The sequence below is a fragment of the Zootoca vivipara genome, chromosome 2 (genome assembly GCF_965207765.1).
Source record: "Zootoca vivipara chromosome 2, rZooViv2.hap1.1, whole genome shotgun sequence".
In the NCBI taxonomy this organism is placed as follows: Eukaryota; Metazoa; Chordata; class Lepidosauria; order Squamata; family Lacertidae; genus Zootoca; species Zootoca vivipara.
Window position 1 is genome coordinate 13308014 of NC_142584.1, and position 10987 is coordinate 13319000.

At 48.8% G+C, this 10987-nt stretch overlaps 1 protein-coding gene across 1 annotated transcript; it reads right to left on the bottom strand.

The window, feature by feature from the left end:
- Positions 1–3437: 3437 nt before the first annotated feature.
- LOC148686733 (aquaporin-5-like) lies at positions 3438–10381 on the bottom strand. Its single transcript, XM_088664382.1, has 4 exons — positions 10019–10381; positions 7776–7940; positions 5785–5865; positions 3438–3638 (listed from the first exon to the last, which is right to left on the bottom strand). The coding sequence occupies exons 1-4, from the start codon at positions 10379–10381 to the stop codon at positions 3438–3440; spliced, it is 810 nt and encodes a 269-aa protein (XP_088520508.1).
- Between the last annotated feature and the right edge of the window lie 606 nt (positions 10382–10987).

The window sequence follows — 10987 nt, forward strand, 5'->3', positions numbered from 1 at the left end:
TGGCAATCGATCAGCTTTCCTGGGGACCACACAATCCCCCCCGGCCCCTAGAAGGGGGGCTGCTAGACATCCATTTAGCCTTCTCTCTCACTCATAATGAAGAAATTCTGCAAACAGGTGCACTGTATGTAATCCCAAATTGTTGTCTCAAGTCATTATAAAGTCAGCTAGCAAGTATTCCCCACTTCCCTCGAAAAAGGGAGGAATTCTCATTTTTCCATGCTGCGTCATATTAACAAGTGCCATCTTGTTTCTTCTTTTGTCTTTATCAAGTCTAAGCAAAGCTGCACAATTGAATACTTAATTATAAATACAAGTCCATCTGTACTTCTCAACAACAACAAAAGGTTTCTTAATGAGGCTTGGCATGGAAAAACAATTGTAGATATTGAGAAGAAAAAGAAGAACGTACCAATCACCTCTGTAATCCAAACACCATGATGAGAATCTCTTTGAAGTCCGAGTTTAAACACCAGGGACTGTGCAGGTTTTTTCTCAGTCTTCTTCGGTCCAGACTATGTCTGTTTATTGTCCAAATCTAATTATTTTATCAAACAGATATTTCTGGCTATGAGAGTGGCTTTGGAGAGTGCCAGCCGTGTCGTGTTTTGGGACCCAGCATCCTGCCACTTGCGCCTTGATGCAAGCTGACAATCTCGGACGGTCTGTGGGTCTATGAGACAGTCCTCCCCCACCCTGGGGAGTCTGCCAGGGCTAATTACCCCCATGTCAACCCTGAATTATCAGCACGGCTGAGGTCCGGTCATGTGGGAGCCAGCCATTTCCCACCGCCGGAAACAGGAAGCCCCGAAAAATTACTTTTGCTGGTAGTCCGGTTGGTCCAGCTGGAAAGCGTTTTTGCAAAAAATATGTCTCTTCTGTGTACTGGCTGTAACCATTCCCAGTCCATGCCTTTGTTTTGTTTCTGGTGCTGCTCAAAGGCCATATACCCGGGGGGTGGGGGGGGCTGCCCCATCCACACAGTCTCTAGAAGCCAACTGAAGTCCCAGCACATTCTTTCTGCCCCTCTAAGCATGCTTTTCCCAATGTGGTACCCTCCAGATGTCTTTTTTTTAAAAAGACTACAACTCCCATCACCCCTGGCATTCCGCCGCCTTGGCTGTGGCTGATGGGAGTTGTAGTCCAGAACATCGTGGGGGGGGGCACCAGACTGGGGGAGGCTGCTCCAAGGTGCTGGAGAGACTGAAGTTAAGTGAGTGGAAGGCCCCCACCCTCTGCATGAGGAAACAGGGCTTGAAGGCAATTATCTTCTCTGCTGGCTCAACGGCTTCAAATTGTGGCGTTGGAAGGGACTACGAGGGTCATCTAGTCCAACCCCCTGCAATGTAGGAATCTTTTGCTCAAGGTGGGGCTCGAACCCATGACCCTGAGATTAAGAATCTCATGCTCTACCAGGTCTGATTTGCATGAGGGCTGCAAGGTGCAGGGCTGCCCTGGGACCACCTGGGGTCAGGGCGGGATTTAGGTTTGATGAAGCCCTAAGCTACTGAAGGTAATGGGGCCCTTTATATGTCCAGCTGTCCTTTGTCAACAACAAATTGTGGCCGTTTTTTGTGTTGAATATATGCTACATGGTAATTTATGGACCTAATATTAGTTATCTAAAGCCATAATGAGATCAAAACATAGCTACCAAGTTCCGCCCTGAAATAAGGGACTGGACCGGAAGTAGCAGACCGGAAGTAGCGCGGCGGCCATTTTGGAACTGGGCGGAGCATGCTCAGAAGCTATGCTGCAGCCATTTTGGAACTGGGCAAAGCAGCATAAAAGTCACTTCTGAGCATGCTCCGCCCAGTTCCAAAATGGCCGCCGCACCAGAATAAACCGGGGGGAAACAAAAAAAATCCATTTTTCCGGCTTGGAACAGCTGGAAAAACGGGGGTTTCCCGGGGAATACGGGAGACTTGGCAGCTATGGATCAAAATAAGTAATGTATTGCATGAAATCAATCAGTAAGCATAAGACTCATACCCTTAGTCTTTGCTGCCTGACCATCAGTCTACAAGCACTCTTTAATATTAAGGTAGATAACAGGTAGAACAGCTTGACCGACATTCAACTGGGCTGCACTGCAGTCTGCAGCTGCATTCTACATGTGGCCCTGCAACCGGTCTACGCAGAATGTAGGCACCCTATATATAGAAATGAGCAAACCAGTGGTATTTTAGGGAGCAGGCCAGCAGGTGGAGCCCATAGGTTACATCACAGGAGCCTACACAACACAAAACACTGTTGCTGTATGTAAGTTTTGTTTTATTTGTTTTTTACCTTATATTTTGGAAATATACATCCAGTGGGTTTTTTTATTTAGATTTTTTGGGGGGCCCCAAGAAGAGTGGGGCCCTAAGCTATAGCTTGTTTAGCTTATATGTAAATCCGGCATGGGCTTGTTGCGTGGTGGCAAGTTTGATGCTGCTGCTGCCTTTGCCCCATTTCTTATTACTGTTTTATTGTTATTACTGCCATTTAACATTTAGGTTAGCCTTAGCAGTGTGTTAGACACTGAACAGAAGTAACGGAGTCTCTGCCTCCAAAGGGCTTACAATCTACATTCACTGAACAACAGAGCCGGGAAGGAGAGCCCTGGGAATGTCAAAAGACTAGATGCCTCAGTTGACGTTGGACGTCGAGCTGAGACTTCCCATGCTCCAGGCACATAGAAGGCTATTAAACAAAGGCACCCGCTCAGTATATGAAAGGATGCCAATGCAACACCCTAGGGAGATGGTAGGAAAAATCAGGGATGAGGGCAGGGCTGGGAGCTGATCTGCAGGTCTGTAAGGGATGGCGTGAGTACTGTTTTTGTTTGGTCCTTTATCTGCCTGGAGGGGTGGTGCAGAGTAGCTCCTTCTTAACCTACTCCCTTCCACCTTAAAACTTTTTAGTTTAGAGAAAAGGCAAGTAAGGGGAGAAATGGTGGGGGTTCATTCCATTATTCATGGTATGAAGAAAGTGGGTGGGGGAATGTTTTTCTCCCTCTCTCGTAACACTAGAATTCATGGGCATCCAAGAAAGTTGAACATTGGGAGGTTCGGGCCAGACAAAAGTGCTTCTTCATGCAGCACAAAGTTACTTCCTTTCCTGATCTTGGGACGTTACAGTCCCTCTCTATTCTGCCTTGGTCAGACCACACCAGTGTCCAGTTCTGGGCGCCACAATTGAAGAAGCATATTGAAAAGCTGCAACGTGTGCAGAGGAAGGTGACCAAGATGATCAAGGGTCTGGAAAGCAAGCCTGATGAGGAACAGTTGAAGGAGCTGGGTTCGTTTAGCCTGGATGAGAGGAGATTTAGAGGAGATTTGAGAGTTACAAGAAAGGAGATTCTGACGAAACAGGAAGAGCTTTCTGACAGTAAGAGATGTTTGGCAGTGGGTTTTGACGAGATGACCGTTGGAGTCCCTTCCAGCTCGACAGTTTTATGATTCCATGATTCTGCGATTCTCCACCAGTTCCGTTGAGTACCTCTGATCATTCTTCTCCACCCAGTCATCTTCAGGTTGGTAGGTCCCTTTCAGAACATCAAGCCTCTCGGATAGGCTTCTTGTGTCAGGAGCGAGGATGACGTTGTAGATCAGAGAGGCCACAATACCGCCCACCAGAGGTCCCACCCAAAAGATCTGAAGAAGTGCAAACAAAACATAGATTTTTGGTGAGTCACTCCTCAATGGAATAATTCCCAATTGGAGCCGCTACATAGCTGTTTTCCCCCTTCTCGGCCAGTAGGGGTGCTATTGAGGTATACCACACCATCATAGAGTTGGAAGGGACCTTGGGGGTCCTTCTGGTTTCCATCCTCTGCTCAGAATGCTTAATGGGATTATGGGGCAAGGAGCCAAGATATGCTACCCATGTTCTGCTGCCAAATGCAGTCTTGCTATAGCCCATCCCATTGGGACATAGCAGTAGGCCAGAGCAGAGTCAAATGGCTAAGGAACTGTCTCAAGGTGTTCAAAGGAAATGGTTCTGGATCCATGCACGATGTAGCTATACTCTGAAATTCTCTTACGTTTTGTGCTCATTATTCCTGTTACTTATGGCCAACGTCAGCTCCTGACATCACAAATCAACATTATCAACTGGAGCTGCTGCTAGAGATTATAGACAATTGACTGATGCCCCTGAGCTCATAATGGCATCCCTCTTGTGCCACTGCCGTATAATCACTGCATATATTTTACCCCTAGGGAGGAGTTGAGCCTTGAAATGTCTCTGTGATCCCTATAATGCAATTCTCGGGGCACAACAGTACTATTTGTTCCAATTCTGTATAATCACAGGAGACTCTAAAAACAACAATTCTGAGCCCAGCACCCTTTTGTGAAAAAGCATAGTGGAAGACCTAGAGTCCTAGACCATAGACCCGCCCCATAATTTAAAGCACGTTACTTCTTCCAAGGAATCATGGGAAATGCAGTTTGTTAAGGGTACTGTGACTTGCAGCTCTGTTAGAGGTGAACTACAATTCCCAGAATTCTGGAAACTATTGTTTACCCATTAAGGAATTCCAGTGAACCAAGATTCTTCTGGTTCTTATTCTGGGCTGAAAGAAAGGTGAGCCACATCGAGTCCCTGATCTTGCTAGAGTTGGTTGACTTCCTTTCACATTACTCCAGCATCTAATTTATCACTTGAGCATGTAAGCAAATTAAAGGCTGAAGCAAACGGAGGAATGATTATCTCAGGATAACAGATTGTCTAAACGGGGGCCCTAAGATAAGGCCCATAGCTCATCTATCAATTTCCACACCCGTACTTCATAAACAACTGATTTTAATTAAGGCAGAGCCCGACAAGAATTGAGTCTTGTTTGTATACATCTAATTAAGGCATCGGCCATTCATCTGTGTGCCAGGGCCTGGAAGCCAGGATCTTGCCCTTTCTACACCCATTTTCTAGCACCCTGGAAATCTGATGCTAATTGAAGATGAGGGTGGTAGAAAATCAAACTCTCCAAGTGCCCCTATTTTCCAGGGACAGTTGTGTATTTACAGAAGCTGTCCTGGTTTCTGATTTGATCCCAGAATGTCCCTTTCTCTCTCAGGATGTCCCTATTTTCATCAGAGAAATGTTGAAGGGTATGGTAGGACGTTCCTATTTTCTTTGGAGAAATGTTGGACGATATGGCATATCCCCCAACGTCTCTCTGATGAAAATAGAGACGTTGTATTCAATAATCATCATCATTTATATTCTGCCCATCTGACTGGGTTGTCCCAGCCACTCCGGGCAGTTTCCAACATATAATAAAACATAATTTTAAAAAAACTGCCTTCAGATGTCTTCTAAAGGTTGTTATAGTTACTTATCTTCTTGGCTTGGGGGGGGGGGGTCTCATAACTCCCAACCCTCCAATATTTCTTCAATGAAAATAGGGACATCCTAAGAAAAATAGGGAAATAGGAACACTTGGAGGGTTATGTGACCCCCTGAGCCAAGGAGATAAGCAACTTTAGAAGACATCTGAAGGCAGCCCTGTGTTGGGAAGTTTTTTAGGGGTTTTTAGTGTTTGATTTTTTTTAAATGCTTTTATATATGTTGGAAGCCACCCAGAGTGACTGGGGCAACCTAGTCAGATGGGCAGGGTATAAATAATAAAATTACCATGATTATGCAACAGGATGTCCCTATTTTCATTGGAGAAACGTTGGAAAATGTGGGGCAAGGTAGAAATGTCTACTTGTGTCCTTCATCTCCTAGAAATATCAGGGCCCATCACAAGCCTGATTTTGAAGCCTCAGGTGGCAACTGGAAGGAAGCACTTACCCAGTGATCTTGGAAGTTTGCCATTATGACAGCGGGGCCAAAAGACCGTGCAGGATTCATTGAGCAGCCCGTGAAATAGATCTGGAAGGTAATAATGGTGGGGAAATGTCATCGTGTAATGATGGGTAGAGCAAAAAAGGTTCTAACAGCTTTCCATATTTTATTGCAATGTTTTTGTAAGTAACTCGCCCTGGGGCCTAGCGGTGAAGGTAGTGGCAGCCTGGCCTGGTGCCCATTGCGACTGGCAGGGAAGACGGCAGGGAGGTCAACTGTAGGTGTCGCCAAAGAGCCAATGACAGGCAGAGCCAACTGATGCTGGCTTTGCTCCCATCCTTCCTGCTGAGTTCTATGATGGCAACAGAAAGGAGGAAGAATATGACAACCAGTGCCACCCCTAGCCTTAGATGAAGCTTGGAAAGCAGGCAGGTGGGGGGCTGGTTAGGGGCAGACAGAGTGCCCCATTCACGCCAGTGGACCAGCTTCCATTGGGTGAAGGACAGGTACAAAAATCAAATAGCAACAACAGTAATTGTCGTTATGGGCACCCACAGAAACAACGGAGTGCGCCTCCAGGGGTGAAGTCAAACCGCTGCAATAGTAGCGCTGACGTGACCTCCCTGGAGCACAAGTCTGGCCAGTGGGTATGGAGGTCCTGGGTTACCCAGATGACAGGAAGCCCCCTCTCGGCCTCGCTGATGTGATCCAAAGGAAAGCAGAGCAATACGTCTGGCCCAGCTTGGAAGCAGGAGTTGCTGGAAAGAGACGTGCAAGATGCCATCCAACCGTCTTAGGACCTCCACTCCAGATGTGTGTTGAGTCTACCCCTTAGCCCATGGGTCGGCAAACTGAGGCCCGCGGGCCAGATCAGGCCCAATTGCCTTCTGGATCCGGCCCGCAGACGGTCCAGGAATTGCCGCGTGGATCGCCAGCACGTTCATTCTTTCCCTCTCCCTCACACGGTGGTAGCGACAGCGCCTCCTCCCTCCCTCCTCCTAGCTTCTCCCCGCCCTGCCTACAGGAGGAAGGGGGCTGGGCTTTGTTGGGGCCAGCTGCAGCAGCGCTCGAGCAGCCACCATTGTTCTCCACTGCTGCCAGCCCCTGCCACTCGCAAGACACAGGTAAGCAGCCACCGGGTGGGGCTCGTGGGGCTCTTGCATCCTTTTTTCCCTTCAAAATATAGTCCGGCCCCCCACAAGGTCTGAGGGGCACTGGACCAGCCTCCTGCTGAAAAAGTTTGCTGACCCCTTCCTTAGCCTTTTCTTCTCCTGAAGATATCCCTCAAGGCAGTGGAGGTTTAGGACTAGAGTTTTCCTTCACCTAGATGGGCAACCTTCCCAGGTTGACAAGCCCCATCTTGTCCTCACTTCCCTCTACAGCATGGCCTTCTTGACCATTTCACTAGCAAAATGCTGGATAGTTTTTATATGAAGGAACCAGGCCACTGGTTCTACACACATGGTCCCTCCATACACTTATTACTGGCTAATAGGGGGCACCAGGGACCTGCCTCCCCCGCCCCCCAATCATAGCTGCCAAGTCTCCTGTTTTCCCCGGGAAACCCCCGCTTTTCCGGCTGTCCCCAGCCAAAAAAACAGATTTTTTTGTTTTTTCCCAGTTTATTCTGGCACGGTGGCCATTTTGGAACTGGGCGGAGCATGCTCAGAAGCGACTTTTGATGCTGCTCTGCCCAGTTCCAAAATGGCTGCAGCGCGACTTCTGGTGCGGCGGCCATTTTGGAACTGGGCACAGCAGCATCAAAAGTCACTTCTGAGCATGCTCCGCCCAGTTCCAAAATGGCCGTCGCACTACTTCCGGCATGCTACTTCCGGTCCGGTCCCTTATTTTTCAGAGAGGAACTTGGCATGTATGCCCCCAATCCAGTTGCCATAGCATCCCCTGCTGGAATGCAATGGTAAAGAACTGTGGAGCCATCTCATCTGAGGATCACACCCTGTACCATTGCTCTGCCCGGCTGAGATAACAACACTCACCCCTAGGAAATGGCCGGTTGTGACTGACAGCCCGATACTTAACGCTGGCGAGCCCACAGCATCAGTTCTGCGGCTGTCCGTCGAGGCGAAGACGCAGAGGACCAGCAGGAAGGTGAGAATCAGCTCTACTCCCACTGCCTGTCCTGCTCCTGTGTTGTTGTGCAGCTGCAAAGATTAGGGAAGTTGTGAAGGAGGAGAAAGCATGGGAAGAGGCAGCCTTTGAGAGAGACAGCAGACACAATTATCATCCATCCACCCCACCCCCCCACCCCCCGGGTGGCAGCATTTAGTGAACAAAAGTTAGCTGGCCCCCATGGGGTAGATTTCCAGGGACAGCTGACAATTCCAAGGGTTGGTCGGGCTCACCATAGAACACCAACTTGCCGGCTTAGCATGGACGGGCTGCCCTGCTGAATGATGGAGCTAATTATGTGCCCATGCGCCTGATCGTCTCGCAAGCCCTCCCAGGCCCAAATGGCTGTGTCTTTTTCTGGCAGGATCAGCACCAAAGGAGAAATCGAGAGTCTAGTAATTAAGTCGTGCTGGTGTTCTCTGGAGCCCTGCCAGCAGCTAACCTCTAAAGGAAAGAGGAGTACTGTATCTGGGTAAAACAAGTGCGCTTAGAAGCTTCTACACTTGCTAACCTGTCGGCGAGTTTCCTCATCGCCAGAAGCACCCAGTGCTGGTTCTCTATGGCACGGGCCATGCTGGCTGGTGCTGTTGGGAATTGGAGAGTGCCAACATCAGGAGAACAGCAGGTTGCCCCCATCCCTGCTCTAGGGTGGGCTGGATGCAATGGAGGACAGAGACCCCCCCCCTGTCCCAGTTGCACAGAATTTTGGCAAGTGCTGCTTTCCCTCACTCTTCTTTGGCAAGATGCGTTGGCCGACATCCCCTGTTCTTTGAAGGAAAACCTGTAACTGACCTCTTTGAGCACTTTGGAGATTAAAAAGCGTGGTTTCTGGTGGTTTCGTTATGTCTCAATAATAATAATTTTATTATTTATACCCTGCCCATCTGGCTGGGTTTCCCCCGGCACTCTGGGCAGCTTCCAGCACATATAATAAAACATTAAAAACTTCCCGATACAAGGTTGCATTCAGATGTCTTCTAAAAACCAGATAGTTGTTTATTTCCTTAACGTCCACAGGACAGGTGCCTCTATCGAGAAGGCCCTTTGCCTGGTTCCCTGTAACCTCACTTCTCACAGTGAGGGAACCGCCAGAAGGCCCTCGGAGGTGGACCTCAGTGAACGATGGGGAGTGGAGACACCCCAACAGCATCTTTAAGCTGATCAATCCTCAGTTTTAAACTGTGTATGGGTTGCAACAGCCCTATAAGTATACTGCTTTCCCTTTGCAGTGTTCTTTTGAAAAATCATTGAGAATATGTTGCAGAAGATGTCCACAATAAAGCACACCAGTCTGGAGAAGCCCTTAGTCACTTCTGTGATGTTTCATTCTGTTTCTGGATTTATGGCTGCCGTTGCCAGGGAAGATCCCTTTCCACTTTGTCAAACAAGGGAATGCATTCCCTTGGGATGGTGATATTGAGCCTAGGGCTTGCTGATCAGAAGGTCGGCGGTTCGAATCCCTGTGACGGGGTGAGCTCCCGTTGCTCAGTCCCAGCTCCTGCCAACCTAGCAGTTTGAAAGCACGTCAAAATGCAAGTAGATAAATAGGAACCGCTACAGCGGGAAGGTAAACAGCGTTTCCATGTGATGCTCTGGTTTGCCAGAAGCGGCTTTGCCATGCTGGCCACATGACCTGGAAGCTATACGCTGGCTCCCTCGGCCAATAATGCGAGATGAGCGCCGCAACCCCAGAGTCGGCCACGACTGGACCTAATGGTCAGGGGTCCCTTTACCTTTAAAGATTCAAAGAGACCATGGAATCAAGACCATGCCGGTGTAACAAAGTTTTCATAGCACTCTGCTGGGGAGCCTGTAGATGATCTAGATTCGCCGGGCCACTGAAATAACCAGAAGCAACTTCGACTGCTCTGATGATAGCTGAGGAGAAGCCCAATCCCTTGGCTGAACTCCACATCCTTTTGTATACCGTAGCTGCCAAAAACCTTCTGCAGTTGAAGCTCAGCCTTTTTTGGCAGCACCCCAGCTATCTCCTCTCCAGCCTACCCCTATTGGCTTTAGGCAAGGGGATGGTTCACATGTTATGATGAACTGACCCCTTGTCATTTTTCTCATCCAGGACAATAGTAATACATGTGTCAGCAGCACTTACCGCATTTACGGCCAGGGTCCCTCGGACATCGGGTGGAGCGAGCTGGTAGATCACTCCTGCCCCAGCTATCGCTCCCACCATCTGAGCCACAACGTAGGCCACCGATCTCACGACTGAAATCTTTTGTGCAACGAGGAGGCCCACTGTCACCGCTGGGTTGATGTGAGCCCCGCTGACATGGCCCACGGACTGGACGAGGGTGGCGATGGCCAAGCCAAAGGCCATGGAAATCTGCACCATCCCTGGGAGTGCCGACGGCCAATTCAAGGCCGAGCCCACCCCGACAAGCACAAATATCATGGTGGCCAAGAACTCGGCAAAGACGGCTCTGAAAAAGGCCAGCGAGCAAGCTTCATTCTTCATGGTGGAAGCAGCTATGGGGAAGTCAAGCCACGGTGCAGAATGGGATCACCACGATCTTGCCTTCTGCTAAAGGAAGGATGGGCGGAATATATATCTAGGGAAAGGATGAAAAATAGGGTGGGACTGGGAAGTGGAGAAGCGGTTCCTCGGAAAGCGCCCATTTCCTGCCTCTGAAATCCTGACCTTCCTTGTTAGTAATACTCAGCTGTGCCATTTTGTTGCTTGGTGATTTATGACCCTGTTTGACTTTCAGTTGCATGCTGAGAAGGATCCTGCTGAATTCTTCCAAAGAAAACTCCCGAAAAGCGTCCTTCGATTTCGATTTGCATCCTCTCAGTCCCTTTGCATAACGCAGACCTGCCGAGCCCGTGGCCCACCAAGGTAAATGCTGCTCGCCAGTTTTGAATGGCTGCTTGCCAGGGACATTAGTGCTGGTTTTGCTGCCTGCCATCAGAGGATGGAAAAAACAACTCAGTGGCATTGCCAAGCACCTGCCAGGCCACAGTGCACACAGCCAGCAGGCTGTGTTTTTCTTGTTGGGTCACAAGTTCATATACTTCATCAAGAATATAAGAATATCACAAGATGATATACTTCATCAAGCAT

Excerpts from the sequence above, each read along its gene's own strand:
- LOC148686733 (XM_088664382.1), bottom strand. The coding sequence starts at position 10,381 with ATGAAGAATGAAGCTTGCTCGCTGGCCTTTTTCAGAGCCGTCTTTGCC. Across the intron at positions 5,866-7,775 it reads CAACCGGCCATTTCCTAGGG|ATCTATTTCACGGGCTGCTC; the intron begins GTGAGTGTTGTT and ends ATTACCTTCCAG. Across the intron at positions 3,639-5,784 it reads CAAACTTCCAAGATCACTGG|ATCTTTTGGGTGGGACCTCT; the intron begins GTAAGTGCTTCC and ends GCACTTCTTCAG.